Here is a 27,449-nt window from a genome sequence, read left to right on the forward strand (position 1 = left end):
ACCCTTGGGGACAATGTCCCCCCCCTGCTCGCGGAGGTGGCGCAGGGCGTGGCCGGGGGGCCCGAACGGGAATTAAAGACCTCGTGGAAAAGCTGCGACTCCCGGGATTTGTCACCCGCCGGGATGGTGGCACCGGCGTCACCCCGCTGTGCCCACCGCTCGGGGACACAGCGGGGATGTCCCCACGCCCGGCCCCCGCTCATTCCCAACGCTGGAATCCCGGGAATGCTCCAGGCCCCGGCCCCGTGTCCCCTCCCCCCCCCCCCCCCCAGGCCACCCCCGGTCCCCTCCAGCTGCGGTGTCACCTCTTGTCACCTCCCCCCGCCCCCGCGCGCCGGGATGAGCGCAGGAGGAGCTGGAATTAATTGCGTTAATCAAGAAAGGTTAATGAGGAGGTGGCGGTGCCAGCGCGGGGAGCGGGGATGGGGGGGGGGGGGGTGGCACAGCTGGCACGGGGACGGCGACACGGGGCGGGGACAGCGAGCGGCGACACGGGGCTGGGGACAGCCGCAGACCGCCCGTGGGGGACGGGGGTGACACCGTGACCAGCCTGGGGTGGTGGCACCGTGAGTGAGCTTGTGTGGCACGGCCGGGTGGGGACAGTCACGGGTGTTGGGGACACTCACAGGTGATGGGGGACACACGCAGGTCTTGGGGACAGTCACGGGTGTTGGGGACAGTCACGGGTTTGGGGACATGCACAGGTGTTGGGGACATGCACAGGTGTTGGTGACAGTCACAGGTGTTGGGGACATGCACAGGTATTGGTGACATGCAGAGGTGTTGGGGACACTCACAGGTGATGGGGACACAGGTATTGGTGACATGCAGAGGTGTTGGGGACACTCACATGGCACATGTTGGGGACACACGCAGGTGTTGGGGACGGTCACAGGTGATGGGGACAGGCATGTGGCACAGGTGGTGGGGACATGCAAGTGGCACATGCCGTGGGGACACTCCCAGGTGATGGGGACATGCACGGGTGGTGGGGACACACAGAGGTGATGGGGACAGGTATGTGGCACATGCCATGGGGACACACTCAGGTGCTGGGGACACTCACGGGTTTTGGGGACATGCAAAGGTGTTGGGGACACTCACATGGCACATGTTGGGGACACATGCAGGTGTTGGGAACGTAACAGGTGATGGGGACAGGCACATGGCACAGGTGGTGGGGACATTGACAGGTGGTGAGCTCATGCCCAGGTGTTGGACACATGAGGCATGGGTGTTGGGGACACACGCAGGTGTTGGGGACAGTCACAGGTGATGGGGACAGGCACGTGGCACATGCCATGGGGACACACTCAGGTGTTGGGGACATGCAGAGGTGTTGGGGACACACATGTGGCACTTCCCATGGGGACATTGACAGGTGGTGAGCTCATGCCCAGGTGTTGAGGTGGGGACATGAGGTGGGGACAGGCAGGTGGCACCGGTGGTGGGGACACACAGATGGCCCTTGGCATGGGGACACCCATGTCCCCATGAGTGAGGACCTGTCTGGGTGTTGGGGACACACATGGGACACACTGTGGGGACACTCCCAGGTGTTGGGGACAGGCAGGTGGCACCGGCGGTGGGGACATGCACGTGGCACAAGTTATGGGGACAATCCTGCGGTGGCACCGGTGGTGGGGACACTCGCAGGGCTTGGGGACACTCATGTGCCACAGGGCTTGGGGACACGCACCGGTGGCCCCTTCCCATTCCCGTGGGTGCCCTCGGCTTTGACCTCTCCCAAATCCTGAATTTCCCCCAAATCCTGAATTTCCCCCAAATCCCCAGGTCCCAGTCCCGGCTCTGCAGGGTTTGGGGTCGCGGCCGATCCCGGGATTTGGGGCTGGGAAAAATGGGAGGGGATAAAGCCAAGAGGGAAAAGCAGGAATGGGGTCAATAAACCCCAGGAAGGAAAAGCAGGAATGGGATAAAGCCAAAGAGGGAAAAGCGGGAATGAGGGGATGGGATCAGGGGGGGATATCAGGGAAAAGGGGGATCCCAGAATCTGGATCCCATCCTGGCTTGGGGCAGGGTTGGGGATCCCAAATTCCAGATCCCAGCTCCCATCCTGGTTTGGGGTGAGGATGGGGATCCTGGATCCCATCCTGTTTTGGGGTCAGATCAGGGATCCCAGATCCCATCCTGGTTTGGGGTGGGACTGGAGATCCCAGATCCCAGATCCTGGATCCCATCTCAGTTTGGGGCAGGATTGGGGATCCCAGATCCCGAATTCTGGATCCCATCCTGGTTCGGGGTGAGACTGGGGATCCTGGATCCCATCCCAGTTTGGGGCAGGATCGGGGATCCCAGATTCCAGATCCCATCCTGGTTTGGGGTGAGACTGGGGATCCCGGATCCCATTCTGGTTTGGAGTGAGATCAGGGATTCCGGATTCCAGATCCCAGATCCCATCCCAGTTTGGGCAGGATCAGGGATCTCAGATTCCAGATCCTGGATCCCATCCCAGTTTGGGTGAGATTGGGGATCCCAGAGTCCAGATCCTGGATCCCATCCCACTTTGGGGCAGGATCAGGGATCCCAGATCCCGGATCCCATCCTGGTTTGGGGTGAGATTGGGGACCCCAGATCCCATCTTGGTTTTGGGAGGGATCCTGGATCCCAGATTCCAGATCCCAGTTTGGGACCAGATCAAGGATCCCAGATCCCAGATTCCAGATCCCGGTTTGAGGTGGGATCAGGGATTCCAGATTCCAGATCCCAGTGTGGGGTGAGATTGGGGGCCGCAGATCCCAATCCTATCCTGGTTTGGGGCGGGATCTCCCGGAGCCGCTTTCTGGGAAAGGCCGGGGCTGGAAAGAATTCCCAAAAATAGCCGGGGGCGGGGCCATTCCCAGCTGTTCCCGCCGGGAATGCGAATCCCATAACGGGGGTGGGGACCCCAAGATCCCCCTGGGGACACAAAAAGGGGGGTGGGAACCCCGAATTCCCATTCCAGGGGAAACTGGGGAGGTGGGGATCCTAAAATTCCCTCCTTAGGGATAAGGGGGGGGGGATTGAGGACCCCAAAAATCCCCTTGATGTCCCCAGAGCGGGGGTGGGGACTCCAGGATTCTTTTTCTGGGGACACTGAGGGAATGGAGACCCCAAAATTCCATCCTGGGGACAATGGGGGGGGGGGGTGGGGACCCAAAAATTCCCCTCAGGACACAAAAGGGGGAGTGGGGACCCCAAAATTCCCTCCTGGGGACAATTTAGGGCTGTAGGGACCCCAAAATCCCCCCGGTGTCCCCAAAGGGGGAGCGAGGACCTCAAAATTCACGTGTTGGGGCCAATGGGAAAGTGGGGACCCCAAAATTCCCTCCTGGGGACAGTGGGGGGGATTTGGGACCCCCAAAATTCCCCTCAGGACACAAAAGGGGGAGTGGGGACCCCACCATTCCCTCCTGGGGACAATTTAGGCCTGTAGGGACCCCAAAATCCCTCTTGATATCCCCAAAGGTGGGTTGAGGACCCCAGAATTCCCTCCTTGGGGACAATGGGAAAGGGAGGGACCCCAAAATTCCCTTCTGGGGACAATGAGGGGGTGGAGACACCAAAATCCCCCCGATGTCTCCTAAGAGGGGCTGAGGACCCCAAAATTCCTGCCTTGGGGACAATGGGAAAGTGGGGACCCCAAAATTCCCTCCTGGGGACAGTGGAGGGGATTTGCGACCCCAAAATTCCCCTCAGGACACAAAAGGGGGTGGGGACCCCAAAATTCCCTCTTGGGGACACTGAGGGAGAGGAGGACACAAAAATTCCCTCCTGGGGACAATTTAGGGCTCTAGGGACCCCAAAATCCCCCCGATGTTTCCTAAGAGGGGCTGAGGACCCCAAAATTCCTGCCTTGGGGACAATGGGAAACTGGGGACCCCAAAATTCCCTGTTGGGGACAATTTAGGGCTGTAAGGACCCCAAAATCCCTCCCGATGTCCTGAAACAGGGAGTGGGGACCCCAAAATTCCCTCTTGGGGACAATGGGGAGTGAGAAGCCTAAAACTCCCTCTTGGGGACAATTTGTGGCTGCGGTGTCCCCAAAATCCCTCGTGATGTCCCCAAAGGGGGAGGGAGGACCCCAAAATTCCCGTCTTGAGGGCAATGGGAAAGTGGGGACCCCAAAACTCCCTCCTGGGGACAGTGGGGGGGATTTGTGACCCCAAAATTTCCCTCAGGACACAAAAGGGGGTGAGGACCCCAAAATTCCCTCCTGGGGACACTGAGGGAGTTGGGACCCCAAAACTCCCTCTTGGGGAAAATTTGTGGCTGCGGTGTCCCCAAAATCCCCGCAATGTCCCCAAAGGGGGAGGGAGGACCCCAAAATTCCCGTCTTGGGGGCAATGGGAAAGTGGGGACCCCAAAATTCCTTCCTGGGGACACTGAGGGAGTTGGGACCCCAAAACTCCCTCTTGAGGACAATTTGTGGCTGCAGTGTCCCCCAAAACCCACACGATGTCCCCAAAGAGGAGGTGAGGACCCCAAAATTCCGGCGTTGGGGACAATGGGAAAGTGGGGACCCCAAAATTCCATCCTGGGGACACTGAGGGAGTGGGGACCCCAAATCTCCCTGTTGGGGACAGTTTGTGGCTGCGGTGTCCCCAAAATCCCCGCGATGTCCCCAAGGGGGGGGGGGGGGGGGGTGGCGCCTCAGCCCCGCCCCTCCCCCACCCCCGGGGCCGGGTCCCTTTAAGGGGGCGGAGCCTTGGAGGGGGGAGGGGGGGAAAATCCCGGGATTTTTTTTTCTTTTTTTTGGGAAGCGGGGGGGGGGATGCAGAGGGGTGGGGGAGGGGACGATGCTCCGCGTCTTCGTCCTGCGGGCCGAAAATGTCCTCACAGGCGACAGCGACATCAGCGACACCTACTGCTCCTCCACGTTCCAAGGTGCGGGAGAAAAACCCAAAACCCCTCGGGATTCGGGGGGGATACGGGGGGGATTTTGGGGGAAATTCCGGGGAGGTTCGGGCCACGCCCGGTTCGGTTGCTAAAAGTTGGGACGGGACTGGAAGAGCCGCGGGTCCCCCCCCGCCCCTTGTCCCCGTTGTCGCCGCCACCTCTTTGGTGTCCCCTCCCCGTTCCAGAGTGTGGAGCTCCAGAGGGGAAAATGTCGGGAATTTTGGGGGATTTTGGGGGGGGATTTTGGCCTCCCTGAGGGTTGGGATGGGGCTGGAAGCGCCGCCGGTCCCCGCTGTCGCCGCTGTCGCCGCTGTCGCCGCCACCCCTTTGGTGTCCCCTCCCCGTTCCAGCGTGAAAAACTCCAGGGGGGGGGAAAAACCATATCGGGATTTAGGGGAATTTTGGGGGTTTTTGGGATAAATCTGAGGGAATTTCGGTCCGAGAAGTTGGGATGGGGTTGGGAGAGCCGCGGGTGCTCGCTGTCCCCTCGGTGGTGTCGCCACCCCGCTGGTGGCACTTGGGGACCCCCCTAAAGCCACCCCCGGCGCCCGCCGCGGATATTTTGGGATTTTCCGTGCGCGGGGGGGGAGGGGACGATCCCAAATTTGGGAATTGTTCCTTCCCGGGGTCCCTTCCCGGGGTCCTTCCCCGCTGGGGACAGAAGTGACATTGAGGGGACAAAGGACGGAGTGACGTCACGGGTTGGTGGGGATCGTTGTTTTTGTTTTAATGGGAAAAAGCGGCTTTTTGGGATTTCCCGGGTGTTCCTGGAGCAGGGAGCGTTCCCGGTTTTCCCATGGAATTCTCCCGGTGGGGGTGTGGCATTCCCGGTGTCCTGCTCATCCCAGATTCCCAGATTTTGGGGTTTTGGTGTTCCCGGGATTGCGGCATTCCCAAATTCTGGGGCTGAGGCATCCTCAGGCCTTGTAGGATCCCAAATTTCCCGGGGATTTATTTCCCCTCCCTGAGGTTCCCAGCATTCCCAAATCCCACTCCTGGGGTATCCTTGGGCTTTCCAGAATTGCTGGATCTCGATGTTTTTATTTCCCATCCCTTGGAATTGTGGGATCCCCGAATTCCAGGGATTCATTTCCCCATCCCTGCAGTTCCCAGCATTCCCAAATCCTGTGCTGGGTCATCCTCAGGCCTTGGAGCATCCCTGAATCCCAGGGATTCATTCCCCATTTTTGGGGTTCCCAGCATTCCCAAATCCCAGTGCCAGGTTATCCCTGGGATCTCCAGAATTCCTGAATTTCCAATTATTAAATTCCCTATCCCTGGGAATTGCAGCATCTCCAAATCCCAGGGTTTTATTCCCCATCCCTGGAGTTTCCAGCATTCCCAAGTCCCAGGGTTTGGGGGATCCTTGGGCTTTCCAGCATTCCTGAATCTCAGGATTTTATTCCTGGTCCCTGGGGTTTCCAGAATTCCTGAATTCCCAATTATTTCATTCCCCATCCCTGGGAATTGCAGCATTCCCAAATTCCTGTGCTGGGTCATCCTCAGGCCTTGGAGCATCCCTGAATCCCAGAGATTTCATTCCCCATCTCTGAGGTTCCTGGAATTCCCAAATTCTGGTGTTTGGGGGATCCTTGGGGTTCCCAGCATTCCCAAATCCCAATGCCAGGTTATCCCTAGGGTTTTGAGAATTCCTGGAATTTCCAATGATTAAATTCCCCATCCCTGGGAATTGCAGCATCTCCAAATCCCAGGGATTTTTTTTCCCCATCCCTGGAGTTCCCAGCATTCCCAAATCCCAGGGTTTGGGGGATCCTTGGGCTTTCCAGCATCCCTGAATCCTAGGGGTTCATTCCCCATTTTTGGGGTTCCCAGCATTCCCAAATCCCAGTGCCAGGTTATCCCTGGGGTTTCCAGAATTCCTGGATCCCAATGTTTTGATTTCTCATCCCTGGGAACTGTGGGATCCCTCAATCCCAGGATTTTATTCCCCATGCCTGGGGTCCCCAGCATTCCCAAATCCTGGGGTTTGGGCATCCCTGGGCTTTCCAGAATTCCTGAATTTCCAGTGATTAAATTCCAGAATTTCCAATGTTTAAATTCCCCATCCCTGGGAATTGCAGGATCCCCAGATCCCAGGATTTTATTCCCCATCCCTGGTGTTCCCAGCATTCCCAAACCCCGGCATTTGGATATCCCTGGGATTCCCAGCATTCCCAAATCCCGAGGTTTTGCCATCCTGGATGTTCCCAGCATTCCTGGCTCCCAAGGATTTCATTTCCCACCTCTGATTCCCTGGATCCCGTGATTGATTCCCCATCCCTGGGATTTGCAGATTCCCTGGATCCTGGTGCTGGGCTATCCTTGAAACTGGGAACATCCCTGAATCCCAGGGGTTCATTCCCCATTTTTGGTGTTCCCAGCATTCCCAAATCCCAGGGCTTGAACATCCTTGGGCTTTCCAGAATTCCTGAATTCCCAATGATTTCATTCCCCATTCCTGGGATTTGCAGATTCCCTGGATCCTGGTGCTGGGTCATCCTCAGGCCTTGGAGCATCCCTGAATCCCAGGGGTTCATTCCCAATTTTTGGGGTTCCCAGAATTCCTGAATCCCAGGGATTTATTTCCAGTGATTAAATTCCCAAATTTCCAGTGATTCAATCCCCCATCCTTGGGAATTGCAGGATCCCCAAACCCCAGGATTTTATTCCCCATTCCTGGAATTCCCAGCGTAAAAAAATCCCAGTGTTTTGTGATCCTGGATGTTCCCAGCATTCCTGGCTCCCAAGGATTTCATTTCCCACCTCTGATTCCCTGGATCCCGTGATTGATTCCCCATCCCAGGGATTTGCAGATTCCCTGGATCCCGGTGCTGGGCTATCCTTGAAACTGGGAACATCCCTGAGTCCCAGGGATTCATTCCCCATTTTTGGTGTTCCCAGCATTCCCAAATCCCCGTGTTTGGCCATCCCTGGGAACTGCAGCCTCCCTGAATCCCGGGGATTTATTCTCCCCCCAATCCCAGCTCTCTTCCCACGATCCCGGTTTTTTTCCCAGCCCCTCCAGGGGCGTTCCCGTGCCGGGATGGGCCGGACCGGGAGAAGGGGGTGGGAATGGGATAAGGGAGAGCGGATCCTCATCCCGGCTTTCCCGATCCCGGCTTTCCCCATCCCGGCTTTCCCGATCCCGGCCATGCTCCGCTGCCTGCTCCAAAGGGCTTCCCAACTTCCCAGCCTGGAAAAGCGGGATAAGCAAAGCGATCCCGTGGCCAGCCTGACATTCCGAGGTGAGGGAATCCCGATTTTTATTTTTTTGGGAAGGAAGGGAGGGTTTGGAATGTTTTTAGCTGCTTTGGAAGCAGCTCCCGGGAAAATCTGGGGGTCTGGGAAGCCCCTAAATCCCTGGAAAATCCTTTGCTTTGCAGATTTTATCCCCCTGATCCCAAAGTTTTTAAATCCACGCTGGAACATCCCTGGGAATTCCATCCCTTGAAATCCTTGAATTCTGCACTGGGATGGATGTGAATAATCCCACATGGAGCAGGGATTATCCCATTCCCGAGGGATGGATTTCCTGGGAAAACGGAGCGGTTTGCACTCCCAAAATTCCCTCTGGAGGACGGTGCTTCCCTGGCATTTTCCTGGAGTTCAAAAAAATGGGAAAAAAATTTCCAAAAATTTTAACAAAAATCAGGGAGAAGGACGAGCGGCTCCCGGTCCAGGTTTTCCATTTGCTGCTGATCCCATTCCCACCGGGATCCCGCTGGGGAATCCCGGGAGCTCCATCTTCAACCAAACCCCGATCCAGGGCAATTCCAGGGCTCTGAATCCCGGGAAAAATCAGGAACGAGATGAGAATGAATCTCTGGATGAGGAAAACCAGCGGGATGAGTTTTCCATATTCCCAGAGCCGGGAAGTTCGGCTCTTCCCCAGTCCCAAATTAGGGAAGGAGTCGCTGAACGGTGCGAAAATAGCGGAAAACCGGGAATATTTGGAATATCCCGGAGTCTCCCGGGATCTGAGTCACCTCCATTGTTTGGCCTTTTCCTTTTCCTCTTCCCGCGGTGGTCCCTCCCTTGGGATGCGGCGGCATTCCAGGAGGGATGAGGGGGGTGTGGCTTCGGGAAGGCGGTGGGTGCATGCCCGGGATCGGGAATGCTGGATTTGAGGGAATCCCGGGATTCCCACCCGAGGCATTTGGGGGATCCTGGGGAAACCGAGGCACGATCCCGAGGTTTGGGAATGGAGTGTTTGGGATCTCCCCTGGCTCTTCCCACCCCGAATTCCCAATCCTTGGAAACCTTTGGATGCTCCTGGGGAAACTGAGGCACAGCAAGGAGGGGGTTCCATGGGATTTTCCAGCACATTTTCCAGCCTGGAAGGGTTGGGGATCCAAGTGGGATCCTGGATCCAATCTCTGCATTCCCAGCCCTGGGAAGAGGGAATGGGGCTGGATCCTGATCCTGGGGATTGTGGGAATTTCTGGAAGCTCAGCCCTACCTGGGAGGGGAGAATGGGATCCAATCCTCGTCCTGGGAATTTCTGGAAGCCCATCTCCACCTGGGATCAGGGATTGGGATCCAGTCCTGGTCCTGGGAATTTCTGGAAGCCCAGTTCCAGCTGGGAGGAGGGAAAGGGCCCTGATCCTGCTCCTGGGAGTTGTGGGAATAATCACTGGAAGCTCAGTCCCAGCCTGGATTGGGGAATGGGATCCGATCCTGCTCCTGGGAGTTGTGGGGATTTGTGGAAGTTCAGCACCAGCTGGGATCAGGGATTGGGATCCAATCCTGCTCCTGGGAATTTCTGGAGGTTCAGCTCCTGCTGGGATCAGGGAATGGAGCCTGATCCTGGTCCTGGGAATTCTGGGAATCCCTGGAAGCTCAGCCCCAGATGAGATCAGAGTTTAATTTTGGGATCCTGATCTTTGGGAAGCTCCCGATCCCTGGGAAGATCCCAATCCCGGTTTTTCTCCTTCCAGGTGTCAAGAAGAGGACAAAGGTCATCAAGAACAATGTGAATCCTGTCTGGAATGAGGTGAGAATTCCCAGTCCCTGGATTTATCCCTGTTCCCAGAAAATGATCCCAAGTCCAGGTGATTCCCTGGGGCTTCTGCCCCATGGGAAGTTTGGGATCATTCCCTTTCTGCTCTGGAATTCCAGGCAGAATTCCAACCTCTTCTCCTTCCATCAAAGTCTTGTCCAGACTTGGCATGAATGTTTCAAGGAATTTCCATGGAATGGGAATTTTATCAGCACCTTTTCCCTTCCAACCCTGTCTTTGAGCTCCCATTGGCCAAAATTCCAAAAAAAAGAGGGAATTTGGTGGGAAAATGGGCACAGATTTGGGACTGGAGCAGCTCCCGGGATTTGCTCCTTCCCAGTAATCCATGGCCAAGGAAAGCTTTTTCCTAAGGCAACCTTTCCTGGAGGATTTGCTGGGAAGTTTGGCTTTGGGAATGCTGTGATTCCGAGAGGGTTTGGGATCCGGGTTCTGCATTTCCAGACACTGATCCCGGCCTCTCCCTCCTCTTTTTTCCCAGGGATTCGAGTGGGATCTGAAGGGAATCCCTCTGGATCCCGACGCCGAGCTCACCGTGGTGGTCAAGGACCATGAAACCGTGGGGAGAAACAGGTGGGAAAAATCCCAGAGCTGGACACGGCCCCTCCTCCCTTTTCCCATTCTCGGGATTCACCCGGCTCTTCCCGGGCTCCGCGGGTTCCCGCTGTGGGATGGCCGTGGGAGGCCGGAGCTGCATTTTTGGGCTGCCTCGCTCGGAATCCGGGGGAAATTCCTCCGGCGTTGGAAGGTCGGGAGTACACGGGGGGCGGTTGTTTGGGGAGGGACACTTCGGACACTTGGCCGGGATTTGGGAAGAGCTGCCAAGACCATTCCCAAGGCGCCGGCAGTGCCGGGAACGGCGACGGGAGCGGAGCCTCCGGTTTCCTTCCTCCGGCTGATCCCGGTGCCCCCCCCCCACATTCCAGGGGTTCCCTATGGATCGGGGGCTCCTGCTGGGTGAGGATGGAAGGGATTCCAGTGATTCCCGGCCTTTCCCAGCTCTGTGGGGTGGGAGAGCTGCTTGGAGGAGGGAAAAAAATAGAGGAAGGGATTTATTTTTAGGGGTAAGAGGTTGGGAATGCGGCCTGGGGAGGGAAGGATCCTGATTCCAGGGCTGGAGCCGAGGCTGGAATTGCTGCTGGGCTGAAATCCAAGGGGGCTGGAATTTGGGGCTGCTCCAACTGCTGGGTGCCCATAAATAGCCGCGGGAAAATGGGAGGAGGGTCCTGGATCCCGGAGCAGGAAGATTCCGGCTGGCACCTCCCAGGCTGCTCCAAACCCCATCCCAGCCTGGCCTTGGGCACTGCCAGGGATCCAGGGGCAGCCCCAGCTGCTCTGGGAATTCCAGCCCAGGCAGGAATTCCTTGCCAAGATCCCAGCCCAATCTCCCCTTTCCCAGTGGGAGCCATTCCCTGGCTCCTGTCCCTGCAGGCCTTGTCCCCAGCCCCTCTGCAGCTCTCCTGGAGCCCCTGCAGGGACTCTCAGGATTCCCTGGATTTTTCCCTTCTCCAGGGGAGCATTCCCAGCTCTCCCAGCCTGGCTCCATCTCCGTGGCCTCCTCTGGATTCCCATCCTTGTCTTTGGAATGGTTTGGATGCCCTTGGAGCAGCCCTGATCCCTCTCCCTGTTTCCCGCAGGTTTTTGGGAGAATCCCGGGTGCCGCTCCGGGATGTTCTGGGCACGCCCAGCCTGGCGGCCTCGTTCAACCTCCCCCTGCTGGACTCGCGCAAGGAGAGCACCGGGGTGAGTGCCCGGCTCCCAGTTTGGGGCCAGCTGGGGCTCCCAGTTTGGGGCCAGTATGAGCCATGGTTTGGCCAGTTTGGGCTCCCAGTTTGGGGCCACCTCAGGCTCCCAGTTTGGGCCAGTATGAACCATGGTGTGGCCAGGGAGGCCCCCAGTTTGGGCTCCCAGTTTGGGGCCCGCTGGGGCTCCCAGTTTGGGACCAGTATGAACCATGGCATGACCAGTTTGGGCTCCCAGTTTGGGGCCCGCTGGGGCTCCCAGTTTGGGACCAGTATGAACCATGGCGTGACCAGTTTGGGCTCCCAGTTTGGGGCCACCTCGGGCTCCCAGTTTGAGACTAGCTGGGGCTCCCAGTTGCAGCTCCCAGTTTGGGACCAGTATGAGCCATGGCGTGGCCAGGGAGGCTCCCAGTTTGGAACCAGTTTGCACTCCCAGTTTGGGACCAGTTGGGGCTCCCAGTTTGGGATCAGTTGGGGCTCCCAGTTTGGGACCCGCTGGGGCTCCCAGTTTGGGCCAGTATGAACCATGGCATGGCCAGGGAGGCCCCCAGTTTGGAACCAGTTTGGGCTCCCAGTTTGGGACCAGTACGAGCCATGGCATGGCCAGGGAGGCTCCCAGTTTGGAACCAGTTTGGGCTCCCAGTTTGGGACCAGTACAAGCCATGGCGTGGCCAGTTTGGGCTCCCAGTTTGGGACCAGTTGGGGTTCCCAGTTTGGGACCAGTCTGAGCAATGCCCCTCTCAGTGGCAGCTCCCAGTTTGATCCCAGTCTGAATCCCTTCCTTCCCAGTCTGATCCCAGTCTGAGCCACATCCCTCCCAGTCTGATCCCAGTTTGAATCCTGTCCCTCCCAGTATGGGTCCAGTCTGAATTCTTTCCCTCCCAGTTTGATCCCAGTTTGAGTCCGGTCCCTCCCAGTTGAAGCTCCCAGTTTGACACCAGTCTGAATCCCTTCCCTCCCAGTCTGGGACCAGTCTGAGCCTGTTCCTCCCAGTTTGATCCCAGTCCCTCCCACCTGAAGCTCCCAGTTTGATCCCAGTTCGAGTCCTGTCCCTCCCAATTTGAGACCAGTCTGAGTCCCGTCCCTCCCACTTTGAGCCCTGTCCCTCCCAGTTTGATCCCAGTTTGAGACCTGTCCCTCCCAGTTGAAGCTCCCAGTTTAACACCAGTCTGAATCCCATCCCTCCCAGTTGAAGTTCCCAGTCTGATCCTTTCCCTCCCAGTCTGATCCCAGTTCTCCCATCCCAGCCTCTCTGACACTCATTCCCTGTTTTCCAGGCCTCCCTGTTCCTGCAGGTGTCCTACATCCCCCCTCCGGGCGCTATCCCGCTTTTCCCGCCTCCGGCCCCTCTGGAGCCGGCCCCGGCTGCAGCCGAGCTGGACACGGTCACCGGTAACCACAGCCCCTCCCCATCCCGGTTTTTGGAATCCAGACCCATTCCCAAATCCCCCAATTCCCTTCTCCTGCTGGGCAGAGACGGCCGGGGAGGAGGACACGGAAGATCCGGAGGCCACGGGGGACACGGAGCCCTCGGCGTCCTCGGGAGCCCCGGGCTCGGAGCCGCCCTCACTCCCAAGGAAACCGTCCGGGAATCACATCCAGGGGGTGAAGAGGAGGAAGAGGAGCTCTCCCAAAAAGCCTCTATCCAACAAACCGCAGGATTTCCAGGTGGGATGAGCTGTTCCCATAAAATCCTGCAGGCTGTCCTGGTGATTCCTTGTCCTCCATCCCATGGGATGATCCTGGTGATTCCACATCCTCTATCCCATCCCATCCCATCCCATGGGGATTCCTTGTCCTCCATTCCATGGGATGATCCTGGTGATTCCCATTCTGGAATTCCCTGTCCTCCATCCCATCCCAGATCCTGGTGATTCCCTGTCCTCCACCCCATGGAATGATCCCGGTGATTCCTTGTCCTCCATCCCATCCCAGATCCTGGTGATTCCCTGTCCTCCAGTGCACAGGATGATCCTGGTGATTCTCATCCTGGTGATTCCTCATTCTCCATCCCGTGGGATGATCCCAGTGATTCCCTTTCTTCCATCCTGTGGGATGATGCCAGTGATTCCCTGTCCTCTGTCCCATCCCAGATCCTGGTGATTCCCTGTCCTCCACCCCATGGAATGATCCTGGTCATTCCTTGTCCTCCATTCCATGGAATGATCCCAATGATTCCCTGTCCTCCATCCCATGGGATGATCCTGGTCATTCCTTGTCCTCCATCCCATCCCAGATCCTGGTGATTCCCTGTCCTCCAGTGCATAGGATGATCCTGGTGATTCTCATCCTGGTGATTCCTCATTCTCCATCCCATGGGATGATCCCAGTGATTCTCTGTCTTCCACTCTGTGGGATGATCCCAGTGATTCCATCCTCCATCCCGTGGGATTATCCTGGTGATTCCCTGTCCTCCATCCCATCCCAGATCCCAGTGATTCCCTGTCCTCCATCCATGGGATGATCCTGGTGATTCCTTGTCCTCCACCTCATCCCAGATCCTGGTGATTCCCTGTCCTCCATCCCGTGGGACGATCCCGCTGATTCCGTATCCTCCATCCCATCCCAGATCCGGGTGAGGGTCATTGAGGCCCGGCAGCTTCCCGGGATCCAGATCCGGCCGGTGGTGAAGGTGACGGTGGCTGGACAGACCCGGAGAACGCGGATCCGGAAAGGGAACAGCCCCTTCTTCGATGAGGTCAGCGGGAATTCCCACTCCAACGATTCCCGGGAGAGGCTGGGATGTGGGAATGCACTCTGGGGGGAAAACTGGGACAATGCCTCATCCTCATCCTGGTTTTCCACAGACTTTTTTCTTCAACGTCTTCGAGTCCCCATCGGAGCTGTTCGATGCTCCCATTTTCCTCACGGTGAGTGTTGGGAAATCCTGGAATTCTCCCCTTCCCAGGGAAACCCACCCTGGTTTCCGGGATCCTCCATCCTGGCAGGATTTGGGCTGGATCACCCATTTTCCCTCATTTTCAGGTCGTGGATTCTCGGTCGTTCCGCACGGATTCGGTGATCGGGGAATTCCGGGTAAGATCCCATCCCCTTTTCCCGGCATCTCCTGCTCTGGATGAACTCTGGAATCTCCTTTTCCTTTAATCCCGCAGATGGATGTGGAGACCGTTTACTCCGAGCCAAGTGAGACTTGGGAAATTCCTTTGGGATTTTTTTTTGGGAAATGCACCCGCACATCCCAGCTCTTCCATAGAGGAACCCTGCATCCATGGCCATGGAATCCCAGGATGGTTTGGGTGGGAAGGGACCTTAAGGATCATCCCGTTCCATCCAGGGGAAAACTCCACCATCCCAGGTGGATCCAAGTCCATCCAACCTGGCCTTGGATGCTTCCAGGGATATGGAGCATCCACAGCTTCCTTGGGAATTCTGTTGCAAAGACCCCTCCCTCTTCCCTGGTCCCTTCCTGGGAAAGGAACTGAAATATTCCCTTATCCCATTCCATGGTTTTCATTTAAACCCCACCCAGGAGCATCCCTGGCCTCCCTGCACATCCAAGGAGTAATTCCCAGTTTTTCACGTTTTCCCGCAGAACACGCTTTCCGCAGGAAGTGGCTGCTCCTCTCGGATCCGGAGGATTTTTCCGCGGGAGCCAAGGGCTACCTGAAGGTCAGCGCCTGCGTCCTGGGGCCTGGAGACGAAGCTCCCGTGAGTATTCCTGCTGGGAATGGGGGAACATTCCAGGCCTGGGATATTCTGGCCAAGAGCCACCAGCCTCCATGGCCATTCCCAGGCAAGCCACAGCTTGGATTTTCCTCTGTTTTGGGGGAAAAGTGCTGCATTTTATCATGGAATCCTGGAATGGTTTGGGTTAGGGGGGATCTTAAATCCTATTCAATTCCCACCCAGGGACAGCTCCCACCGTCCCTGGTGGATCCAAGCCCCAGTGTCCAGCCTGGCCTTGGGCACTGCCAGGGATCCAGGGGCAGCCCCAGCAAATCTGGGAATTCCAGCCCAGGCAGGAATTCCTTGCCAAGATCCCAGCCCAATCTCCCCTTTCCCAGTGGGAGCCATTCCCTGGCTCCTGTCCCTGCAGGCCTTGTCCCCAGCCCCTCTGCAGCTCTCCTGGAGCCCCTGCAGGCACTCTGAGGATTCCCTGGAATTTTCCCTTCTCCGGGGGAACATTCCCAGCTCTCCTAGAGCAGAAGCACTCCAGAATCCTGGAATGGTTCCTGTTTGGAGGAGACCTTAAATCCCACCCTTTCCATGAGCAGGGGCACCTCCCACTATCCCAGGTTGCTCCAAGCCCCATCCAACCTCACCCTGGACACTCCCAGGGCTGGAGCATCCGCCCAGCCTCTCTCTCTTTTGGGATTTTCCTGCTCATTCCCAAATCTGGGGTGACTTTTCCCGTTGTCCTGTTCCCACAGCTGGAGAAGAAGGAGGTGTCTGAGGACAAGGAGGACATCGAGGCCAACCTGCTGCGCCCCACCGGGGTCACCCTCAGGGGCGCCCAGTTCTGCCTCAAGATCTTCAAAGCCGAGGACTTGCCCCAGAGTAGGTTTTTCCCTCTGGATCCCTCGGGATTGCGACATTCCAGGCAGGAATTAGGGCCCGGAAGAAAGGAATGATCCACATTGTAATCCAAGGATGTCGGGCAGTTTTATGGGAGAGGAGTTTCTTAGTGGTCCAAGCTGGTTTTATCCCCCCCCTGCTTTTCCCGCCTGGAGAGCGTCTCCTCCATGGGAATGCTCATCCCGCCGGTGGGACGGCCGGGACCCTCTGGATGCTGCGGAATTCCACGGATTTTGGCATCTCCCTCTTTTCCCAGTGGATGACGCTGTCATGGACAACGTCCGGCAGATCTTCGGCTTCGAGAGCAACAAGAAGAACCTGGTGGATCCCTTCGTGGAAGTCAGCTTTGCCGGGAAAACGGTCAGCGGAGCGGGATCCTGGGAATGGCAGCGGGAGGAACCTGGGATTGGGATGGCAGCGGGGTGTTCCTGGAGCTGGGATAACAGTGGGATGATCCTGGGACTGGGAATGGTACTGGGATGATCCTGGGATTGGGAATGGTACCGGGATGATCCTGGGATTGGGAATGGCAGTGGGGTGATCTTGGGATTGGGAAGGGTACTGGGATGATCCTGGGACTGGGAATGGCAGCGGGATGATCCTGGGATTGGGAATGGTACCAGGATGATCCTGGGATTGGGAATGGTACCGGGATGATCCTGGGATTGGGAATGGCAGTGGGATGACCTCTCATGGTCCTCAGGGTTGGGATGGCAGCGGGACATTCCCTCCCAGGTCTGTGGGATTGGGATGGTGTCGGGATGTCCTTGGAGCTGGAATGGCAATGGGACATTCCCTCTGGATCCCCAAGCCTGGTCCTTGAATGAGGAAATTTGGTCTTTGAATCTGGAGGAATTTGGTCCTGGATGAGGGAATTTGGTCCTGGAATTGTGGGAATTTGGCCTTGGAATGGGGCAAATGTGATCCTGCTGGTCCCAAGGTGGGAAGATCCGAAACATCCTCTGCCTCCTGCACCAGGGGATTTAGGAACCCCATGGAATGGGGGACGGATTTTTGGGAATCTGAGGCTGGATTTTGTGGAATCTGAGGCTGGATTTGGGGGAATCCAAGGCAAAATTTTAGGGAATCTGAGGCAGAATTTTAGGGAATCTAAAGCTGGATTTTGAGGAGCCTGAGTGTGGATTTTAGGGAATTTGGGGCCAGATTTTAGGGAAACTGAAGCTGGATTTTAGGGAATTTGAGGCTGGGTTTTGAGAAGCCTGAGGCTGGATTTCAGGAACCCGAAGCTGGATTTGGAGGAATGTGAACCTCAACTTTTGGGAATCTAAGGCTGGGTTTTAGGGAACCTGAGGCTGGATTTGGGGGAATCTGAGCCTCAACTTTTGGGAAGCTAAGACCAGATTTTAGGGAACCTGAGGCTGGATATTAGGGAAGCTGAAGCTGGATTTTAGGGAATCTGAGGCTTCCCAGCTCCATGAACTGGACCAACAGCCGCTTTCCTGGGACAACACCAACTTTTCCCTCTTCCCATCCCTCCCCTCCAGCTCTGCTCCCGGATCCTGGAGAAAAACGCCAACCCCCAGTGGAACCAGTGCCTGACGCTGCCGGCCATGGTGAGCCCTGGTGTCCCCAAGGTCCCCTCCCGGTGTCCCCAGCGCCGCTCACCCTCTTCCCGTGTCCCCTTTCCCAGTTCCCGTCCATGTGCGAGCGGATGAGGATCCGTGTGACCGACTGGTGAGCGGGAAGGGCATTCCCAGTGCCCCGGGAGCGGTGGCGGGATGGGCGTGGGGACGTCCCCTCTCCCGCGGTCCCCGAAGTGACGATGTCACCTCGCAGGGACCGCCTGACACACAACGACGTCGTCGGCACCGCTTTCCTCGGAATGTCCAAGATTTCGGCCCCCGGCGGGGAGCTGGAGGGTAAGGGCGGGAAGCGGGCCGGGATTTGGGATGCGTGGCCTTGGAGGAGCTGCATGGCATGGCTGGAGGTCGGTGGTGGCTTTGGGGATGTCACAGCTGTCACCGTCCCCGCCTGGGGACACGGGGTGGGGTCCTGTGTGAGCTGTGTGTGCTTTGCGGATGGATCCAACCCCTCTGGATTCTTGGGATTTGGTGGAATCTTGGGTATGGGGATGTGGAGGAGCTGCATGGCGTGGCTGGGGGTCGGTGGTGGCTTTGGGGACGTCACAGCTGTCACTGTCCCCGCCTGGGGACATGGGGTGGGGTCTGCAGTCACTCCGAGCTGTGTGTGCTTTCCGGATGGATCCAACCCCTGTGGATTCTTGGGATTTGGTGGAATCTTGGGAATGGGGGATGGAGGCTGCGGGTCCATGGCGTGGCTGGAGGTTGGTGGTGGCTTTGGGGATGTCACAGCTATCACCATTCCTGCCTGGGGACATGGGATGGCATCCTGGGGTTGCCCCGAGCTGTGCCCCATTTCCGGATGGATCCAACCCCTGTGGATTCTTGGGATTCGGTGGAATCTTGGGATTTGGTGGATACTTGGGAATGGGGGATGGAGGCTGCGGGTCCATGGTGTGGCTGGAGGTTGGTGACACGTTGTCCTGGTGGTGGCACCGCTGCTGGCAGCCACGCCCCCCGCCCCCGAGGTGTCCAGCCCACTGAGGTGACACTCAGGGGCTGTCACAGGGTGGGAATTCCCATCCAGCCCGTGCTGTTCCAAATCCCGGGAATTTTCTGAGGGTAAGGACCCCCAGGCGTGGCAGGGCTCAGCCGGGTGTCACTGTCACCGGTGCCAGGTGGGAGGGCGGGAATTTGGGACACGGCTTTGGACCTGCCGAGGGCTTGGAGCTTCCACCTGCATGAGCTTTTCCTGCTGCCAGCGCTTCCATGGAATCCACGATCCCAGTGGGAATTCTGCACTTGGCTTTGGGACCTCCCCATGAGCTGTAGGGGCACGGGATGGCCATGTTGGGAAAAGCTTGGAGCACCCTGGGATAGTGGGAAGCGTCCCTGCCCGTGGAATGGGATGAGCTTTAAGGTCCTTCCAAGCCATTCCATGATTCCATGGATCAGGACACGATCCAGAGGCTCCACCCGTGTCCCACCCCTGGCACTGTCCAGTCCCCTCTTCCCAATCCCAACAGAGATCCTGGGATGGGCTGGGGGGAGAGAGAGAGAGAGAGAGGCTGGGAGGGAGGATGGGAATGCTGGGATCCAGGATTGGCATCTCCCTTTCCCACCACTGGGATCTGCTTGATCCTGAGGAAATGCCTGGGAATGCAACTCAGGGATGCTCCAACCCCGCTCCACCCCAACCCCACGCCCTCTGGAATTCACCGAGGGCAGGCTGGACAAGGCTCTGAACGAGCCAGGATAGTGGGAAGTGTCTCTGGATGCACCTGGATGGGCTTTAAGGTCCCTTCCCACCCCAACCATTCCATGATTCTTTGATTCCATGATCCCATAATTCCTTGACAACGCGATTCCATGAAAAACCTCTCCGATTCTCTCTCTCTGTCTCTCCGCACTAAAACCTGTGGGGAATCTCCCCCCTCATTCCCATCCCCATCCCTTCTCCATGCTCCTCTTCCCACCTTTCCCAACCACTCTCCCTCTCTTTGTGCCTCAGATGAGTTTCCTGCTCCTGTGAAGCCTCTGAAACCCTCGGACCGTACGTTCCCAGTACATCCCAGTTTTCCAGCGCCTCCCGGGACTGGTTTTACTGGTTCCGCTCTCTGGACTGGGGGAGGATCAGCTGGGATGAGTTGGGCACCTTGGGAAAAGGGAATGGCTCCGGTTTGGCCCTCTGGGGATTCCCGGGATGCTCTCGTGTCGGGAATGTGGAGCCAGCCAGGCGCATGGAGGGCAGGATTCCTGCTTAAAATTCCATAGAAACGGGTGGTTCTCCTCATGGAATCACAGGATAGGAAAATCCCTCTGATCCAGTGGCTGCCAAGGCCACCCCGTATCCGTGTCCCCAAGTGCCACATCCGCAGGGATGTTCAGTCCCTCCAGGGATGGGGACAGCCCTTTCCAGGAAGGAATTTTCCCAAAAATCCAACCTAAACCTCCCTTGGCACATCCTGAGGCTCCTTCCTCTCTCCTGTCGCTCTTACTCTTGTCCGACCCCTCTCTGACCTCGCCCTTTTCCATGGGGACATTCCCTGGGATTGGGAATTCCCAGGATTCAGCGCCACGCCCTCCGTATTGTTCTCCTGCTCCAAGGTGAGGTTGTGGGATTCAAAATGGGTGGAAATTCCAGGGTTTTGGTGGCCTCCAGCTGTGTGATCCCATTCCCAAGGTGCCTCCAGGAATCCCTAATCCCTCTTTTCCGTGCCATTCCCAGTGGATGACGGGCTGGGATTCCTGCCGACCTTCGGGCCCTGCTACATCAACCTGTACGGCAGCCCCCGGGAATTCACCGGATTTCCCGATCCCTACGAGTCGCTCAATTTGGGAAAGGTGACGTCGGCTGCTTCCCGGCGCATCCCAAAATAACCTCCGGCTCCTCTTTTCCCAAAAAAAAAAAGCTGCTTCTAACCCAACCCGGCTTTGTCGTCAGGAGCCCGCGCTGCATTTCCCGCTCCCGGTTATTCCCGCTAACGCCTCCCGATCCCGCTCTGCTCCCAAAATTCCACCTCGGAAGTGCTGGCTGGAATTCTTTGCCTGGTCCTGCTGCTCCGTGATGAAGCTCCTTGGAAGCAAAGGCAGAGCTTGGCCTCGGGAAGGGAATTCCGGGATCCTGACTCCTGTTCCTGGTTTATCCCAAGGGCGAGGGGGTCGCGTATCGGGGCCGGATCCTGGTGGAGCTGGAGACCAAACTGGTGGAGCACATGGAGCAGAAGGTGGAGGAGATCCCTGCCGATGACATCCTGAGGGTGGAGGTACTGGAATTTCTGGAAAACCTCTGGGATTGGCACGTGGGACACTATGGAAGGGGTGTTGGCCATGGGTGGGGGTTGTCCCATGGTCCGTGAGCTCCTGGAGGGGTCTCCTGCTGGATTTCCATCCCAAAGTGTCCAGGCAGGTCCATCCGAGCTGGTCATGGTGAGCATGGAATTGTGGGATCATGGAATGGTTTGGGTGGGAATGGACCTTGAAGCTGATCACGTTCCATGGCAGGGACACCTCCCACTGTCCCAGGCTGCTCCAACCCCAGTGTCCAGCCTGGCCTTGGGCACTGCCAGGGATCCAGGGGCAGCCCCAGCAAATCTGGGAATTCCAGCCCAGCCAGGAATTCCTTGCCAAGATCCCAGCCCCATCTCCCCATTCCCAGTGGGAGCCATTCCCTGGCTCCTGTCCCTGCAGGCCTTGTCCCCAGCCCCTCCCCAGCTCTCCTGGAGCCCCTGCAGGCCCTGCCAGGGGTTCCAAGGTCTCCCATCACATTTTTGGAGATTTCCTTTCATTCCGGCTCTCTCAGATTTCCTCCTTTGGCTCCTTTTCCATGAGAAGCTGCAGCTTTCTCTTCCATCTGCCTTTTCCTAAAATTCCTCCAAAATTACTGTGCTGCCAAGTTTGTTGTTCCCCCTGCAAGAAAATTCCCATCCTGGGATCACTGAGGTTGGAGAATCCCTCCAAGGCCATCCAGTCCAAGCTGTGCCCCATCCCCACCTTGGCACTGGGTGCCACATCCAGGAATTCCTTGGACACCTCCAGGGATGGGGACTCCAAACCTCCCTGGGCACTTCCAAGGCCTGAGCACCCTTTCCATGGGGAAATTCCTGCTGGTGTCAACCCTGAGCCTCCCCTGGCACAGCCTGAGGCCGTTCCCTCTTATCCTGTTATTCCCTGGGATCAGATCCCAAATCCCACCTGGTTCCAACCTGGCAGGGAGCTGTGCAAAGCCAGATGGCCCCTCTGGATCCTCCTTTTCTCTGGAATGAGCCCCTTTCCCAGCTCCCTCAGCTTTTCCTCGTTCTCCAGACCGTTTCCAGCTCTGTCAGCTTTTCCTGGTTCTCCAACCCTTCCCAACTCCCTCAGCTTTTCCTGGTTTTCCAACCCCTTCCCAACTCCCTCAGCTTTTCCTGGTTCTCCAACCCTTCCCAACTCCCTCAGCTTTTCCTGTTTTTCCAGCCCCTTCCCAACTCCCTCAGCTTTTCCTGATTCTCCAACCCTTTCCTAACTCCCTCAGCTTTTCCTGGATCTCCAACCCCTTCCCAGCTCCCTCAGCTTTTCCTGGATCTCCAACCCCTTCCCAACTCCCTCAGCTTTTCCTGGATCTCCAACCCCTTCCCAGCTCCCTCAGCTTTTCCTGGTTCTCCAAACCCTTCCCAACTCCCTCAGCTTTTCCTGATTCTCCAACCCTTTCCCAACTCCCTCAGCTTTTCCTGGATCTCCAGCCCCTTCCCAGCTCCCTCAGCTTTTCCTGTTTTTCCAACCCCTTCCCAACTCCCTCAGCTTTTCCTGGTTCTCCAGCCCCTTCCAGCTCCCTCAGCTTTTCCTGATTCTCCAGACCCTTTCCCAGCTCCCTCAGCTTTTCCTGGTTCTTCAGCCCCTTCCCAAGTCCCTCAGCTTTTCCTGGTTCTTCAGCCCCTTCCCAACTCCCTCAGCTTTTCCTGTTTTTCCAGCCCCTTCCCAGCTCCCTCCGCTTTTCCTGGTTCACTTTTCCTGGTTCTCCAGCCCCTTCCCAGCTCCCTCAGCCACTCAGGATTTACCCTCCAGCCTCTTCCGGCTCCAAGTCCCGGAGATCATTGGCAGCATCTCCTCCATGTCCGATTCCCATTGGTATTCCAGAAATACCTGCGCCGGCGGAAATATTCCCTCTTCGCCGCCTTCTACTCTGCCACAATGCTCCAGGGCGTGGATGGCGCCATCCAGTTCGAGGTCAGCATTGGGAATTACGGCAACAAGTTCGACACCACCTGCCTGCCCCTGGCCTCCACCACCCAGTACAGCGGGGCCGTCTTCGATGGTGAGCACGGATCCCGGCCTCCAGGATGATCCAAACCCGGCTGGTGGGAGAGAACCCTGGAATTATGGGATGGTTTGGGAAGGAAGGGGCCTTAAATCCCATCCCATTCCAGCCAGGGACACCTCCCACCGTCCCAGGTTTATCCAAGCCCCAGTGTCCAACCTGGCCTTGGGCACTGCCAGGGATCCAGGGGCAGCCCCAGCAAATCTGGGAATTCCAGCCCAGCCAGGAATTCCTTGCCAAGATCCCAGCCCAATCTCCCCTTTCCCAGTGGGAGCCATTCCCTGGCTCCTGTCCCTGCAGGCCTTGTCCCAAATTCCAGCTCTCCTGGAGCCCCTTCAGGGACTCTGAGGATTCCCTGGAATTTTCCCTTCTCCAGGGGGACATTCCCAGCTCCCCCAGAGCAGAGGGGCTCCAGAATCCTGGAATAGTTTAGGTGGGAAGGGACCTTAAATCCCATCCCATTCCCACCCCGTCCATGGGCAGGGACACCTCCCCCTGTCCCAGATTTCTCCAAACCCATCCAGCTTGACCTTGGACACTTCCAGGGATCCGGGGCAGCCAGAGGTTGTGTCCAGGTGATCCTGCTGAAGGTGTCTCTGCTTGGACCAGACAGCTCCAGAGGGTTTTCCCACCTCAGCCATGGGAATTTGTGTCTGGGAAGGAGCAGGGAAGCTGGGGCCTCTCTCAGCTCCGTGAGGTGGTTTTTGGGAGCACCTTTCCCTGGCCTTTTCCTGGCTCCCGTCTCATCCCACCAGGAATGCTGAGCTGGTTCCTGGCCTTGCTGCCAGAGCCACGGGCAGATCCCGTTGGATCTCGGCGGGATCTCAAGGATTTGGGGATCACCATTCCCATCTTTCTCCCAAACACCTTCTGAGGGGAATTCCCATCCCAGTCCCGCTCTTCCCCCTCCGTCCCTGCTCCTGAGGGGCGGATCCCGTTATCCCAACATGCCGAGGTGACGCCGCGCTGTCCCCCAGGCTGTCACTACTATTACCTGCCCTGGGGGAACGTGAAGCCCGTGGTGGTGCTCTCCTCCTACTGGGAGGACATCAGCCACCGCATGGACGCCCAGAACCTGCTGCTCTACGGGGCCGAGCGCCTGGTGAGTGACCGGGGACACCCTGGGGACATCCTGAGGACATCCTGGGGACACTGAGAGGGGACAGAGGCCACCCCCAGGCTGGGGAGTGACCGGGGACACCCTGGTGACATCCTGGGGACACCGTGAGGGGACAGAGGCCACCTCCAGGCTGGGGAGTGATCGGGGACACCCTGGTGACATCCTGGGGACACCGTGAGGGGACAGAGGCCACCTCCAGGCTGGGGAGTGATCGGGGACACCCTGGGGACACCCTGGGGACACCATGAGGGGCCGGAGGCCACGTCCAGGCTGGGGAGTGACCGGGGACATCCTTGGGACATCCTGGGGACATCCCTGGGGATACCTGGAGGGGACAGAGGCCACCTCCAGGCTGGGGAGTGACCAGGGACATCCTGGGGACATCCCAGGGACACCGCAAAGGGACAGAGGCCATCTCCAGGCTGGAAAGTGTCCAATGACATCCCTGGGGACACCTCCATGTGGGGAGTGTCCAGGGATATCCTGGGGACATCCTGGGGACACCAGGAGGGGACAGAGGCCACCTCCAGGCTGGGGAGTGTCTGGTGACACAGCTGCGTATCCACTGGATGAGGAACTTCATGGAATCATGGAATGGTTTGAGTGGGAAGGGAACTTAAATCCCACCCAGTTCCACCCCATGGGCAGGGACACCTCCCACTGCCCCAGGTGGATCCAAGCCCCAATGTCCAACCTGGCCTTGGGCACTGCCAGGGATCCAGGGGCAGCCCCAGCAAATCTGGGAATTCCAGCCCAGGCAGGAATTCCTTGCCAAGATCCCAGCCCAATCTCCCCTTTCCCAGTGGGAGCCATTCCCTGGCTCCTGTCCCTGCAGGCCTTGTCCCCAGCCCCTCTGCAGCTCTCCTGGAGCCCCTGCAGGCACTCTGAGGATTCCCTGGATTTTTCCCTTCTCCAGGGGAACATTCCCAGCTCTCCCAGAGCATCCTTTCTTTCCTGAAATGGTTTGGGTTTGGAGAAACTTTAAATCCCATCCCATCCATGGTCAGGGACACCTCCCACTGTCCCAGGTGGATCCAAGCCCTGTCCACCCTAGAGAAATTCCAGCGATCCAGGGGCCGTCCTTCAGGTCCTGAGCGATTTCTGACATTTCCCATTGGATTTCCCTGTTGGTTCCCCTGGAGCTCCAAACATTGGATGCAGATCCCTGCTGGGGACGCAGAGCGGAATCTCTGATCCCTGGGAGTTTCCTCTTGCTGGGGACATCCTGGAAGCAGGATGAGATTCCAGGCGACTCCTCAGCTCCTGATCCCCACTTTTCCTGCAGGAAGCCAACCTGGAGAAGATCCACGTGGCTCTGAAATCCAACCGCTCCCCGGTCGAGCTGGAGGCCCTGGGATCCCAACTGCTTGACGACGTGATCGCCGACTGCAGGTGCTTTGGGAATTCGGGATGGAAAACCTTTCCTGATGTTTCTTCTTGGTCTTGGAAGGGAACACCGCCTCTGCCCCTCCTCTCCTTTCTTCACTCCCCCGTTTTCTCCTTTTTCCCTCCCTTTTCTCCCTTTTTTCCCTTTTTCCCTCTCTTTTCCCATTTCTTCTCATTTTTTCCACTTTTTCCCACTTTTCCCTTCTATCCCTTTTTTGTCTGTTCCCTCCTTTTTCCCCACCTTTTTTCCTTTTTTTCTATTTTCTCTCCCTCCTTACCCCGTTTTTCCCCTTTCTCCCTTTTCCTTCATTTTCCCCCCTTTTCCCACTTTCCTTTTATTCACCTTTTCCCTTTATTTCGGTTTTTCCTTTCCCCTCTTTTTCCTCTTTTTCCCCCTCCCCCCTTTCCCCTTTTTTGCTTTCTTTTTTCCTTTTCCCCCTTCTCCCTTTTTTCTATTTCTTTCTTTTTTCTCTTTTTTCCCCCTTTTTCTCCCTCTTTCTCCCTTTTAATATTTTTTCCTTTTCTCCCCTTTCCCTACTCCCTTTTCCCTTTTTTTTCTCTTTTCCCCATTTTCTGTTTTTCCCTTATCCATTTCCCCCTTCTCTCCCTTGTTTCTTTTTCCTGATTTTTCATTTTTTTTTGTCTTTCCCCCTTTTATTCTCTTCCCCCTTTTTTCCTCTTTTTGCCTTTTCTCCCCTTTTTTTCTTCCCACCTTTTTTTGTCCTTATTTCCTTTTTGTCCTTATTTCCTTTTTTTCCTTCTCCCCCTCCTTTTTATCCCCTTTTTATCCATTTTCTCCTCTTTTCCCACCTTTTCCCTCCTCATTCCCCCTCACTCCAAATCCTCATCCCTGGAAGTATCCAAGGCCAGGCTGGACAGGGCTTGGAGCAACCTGAGAATAGTGGAAAATCCCAAACTATTCCATAATTCCACGTTCTCCCTATTTACCTGCAGTAAAAAAAATGGGATTTACAGATCCCATTCCCAAGGTGGGAATGTTGCATCCTTAAAAATCTCCTTCCAAACCTCTCCACAGCCTAAAAATGGATTTATCGTTCTCTCCATCTATTTTTTCCGGAGGAAATCCTGATTTGTGGCTCGGGAGCCGGGAGCAGGAAGTTAATTTATAGCAGCGGATCCATAAATCCTTGAATTTTACAGGAAAACCGCCCACTTTGGCACCTGATCCATTTTTCCAGGAGCTTGGATAATGGATATTAAAATGTGGGTGTGGCTCATTCCCATCCTGATTCCCGGGGGAATTCCGGCCTTGGTTTGAAGCTCTTTTGCTCTTCCTGTTCCCAAATATCTTTGGTGGCTTCTCAGTTCCTTGGAAATTTGCTGAAAATATGGAAAAACCATTAAAAAAGGCTGGAAAATCCCACAAGAAACTGGACGAGCTATTGGGGGGGAGGATTTGGGGTGGATTAATGATGATTAGTGACCATTAATGACCTGTAATGATCATTAACGACCATTAATGACCACTGATGATGATTGGTGACATTAGCGGCCATTAAACACCATTAATGATGACCTTTAATGACCATTAGTGATGATTGGTGACTAATGACCATTAGTGACCATTAATGCCAATTAATAAAAAATTCATGATGATTAGTGACCATTAATGACCATTAATGTCAATTAGTGACCCTTAATGACCTTTAATGATCGTTAATGACCATTAATGATGATTGAGGATCATTTATGATCTTTAATGATCAGTAACAACCATTAACAACCTTAGATGATGATTGGTGACCATTAATGAATATTAATCACCATTAATGACTATTAATCACCATTAATGATGACTGGTGACCATTAATCACAATTAATGACGACTGGTGACCATTAATGACCATTAATCACCGTTAGTGATCATCAGTGACAATTAACAACCCCTAATGAC

At 56.5% G+C, this 27,449-nt stretch overlaps 1 protein-coding gene across 7 annotated transcripts in view; it reads left to right on the forward strand.

Annotated features, from left to right (window-relative positions):
• The first annotated feature begins 4,728 nt into the window (after nt 1–4,728).
• The window catches only part of DYSF (dysferlin), a 73,549-nt gene continuing 50,828 nt past the window's right edge, over nt 4,729–27,449 (forward strand). For 5 of the 7 annotated variants that reach the window (XM_071455904.1, XM_071455905.1, XM_071455906.1 and 2 more), the window contains exons 1-22: nt 4,729–4,884; nt 9,834–9,889; nt 10,395–10,486; nt 11,551–11,656; nt 12,933–13,047; nt 13,130–13,323; nt 14,225–14,353; nt 14,463–14,525; nt 14,641–14,691; nt 14,769–14,799; nt 15,209–15,324; nt 16,047–16,173; nt 16,448–16,551; nt 17,697–17,765; nt 17,843–17,886; nt 17,989–18,071; nt 19,744–19,785; nt 20,461–20,576; nt 20,885–20,998; nt 22,848–23,025; nt 24,006–24,130; nt 25,434–25,540. In XM_071455904.1, coding sequence (XP_071312005.1) covers nt 4,797–4,884; nt 9,834–9,889; nt 10,395–10,486; nt 11,551–11,656; nt 12,933–13,047; nt 13,130–13,323; nt 14,225–14,353; nt 14,463–14,525; nt 14,641–14,691; nt 14,769–14,799; nt 15,209–15,324; nt 16,047–16,173; nt 16,448–16,551; nt 17,697–17,765; nt 17,843–17,886; nt 17,989–18,071; nt 19,744–19,785; nt 20,461–20,576; nt 20,885–20,998; nt 22,848–23,025; nt 24,006–24,130; nt 25,434–25,540 — 2,150 coding nt within the window. In that variant the 5' untranslated portion in view covers nt 4,729–4,796. The remainder of the gene's footprint in view (nt 4,885–9,833; nt 9,890–10,394; nt 10,487–11,550; nt 11,657–12,932; nt 13,048–13,129; nt 13,324–14,224; nt 14,354–14,462; nt 14,526–14,640; nt 14,692–14,768; nt 14,800–15,208; nt 15,325–16,046; nt 16,174–16,447; nt 16,552–17,696; nt 17,766–17,842; nt 17,887–17,988; nt 18,072–19,743; nt 19,786–20,460; nt 20,577–20,884; nt 20,999–22,847; nt 23,026–24,005; nt 24,131–25,433; nt 25,541–27,449) is intronic. The other 2 variants (XM_071455907.1, XM_071455911.1) reach the window with 1 other exon arrangement.

Source organism: Agelaius tricolor, unplaced genomic scaffold, assembly GCF_023055355.1.
Source record: "Agelaius tricolor isolate 1412-34295 unplaced genomic scaffold, bAgeTri1.0.p SCAF_54, whole genome shotgun sequence".
NCBI classification, from domain to species: Eukaryota; Metazoa; Chordata; class Aves; order Passeriformes; family Icteridae; genus Agelaius; species Agelaius tricolor.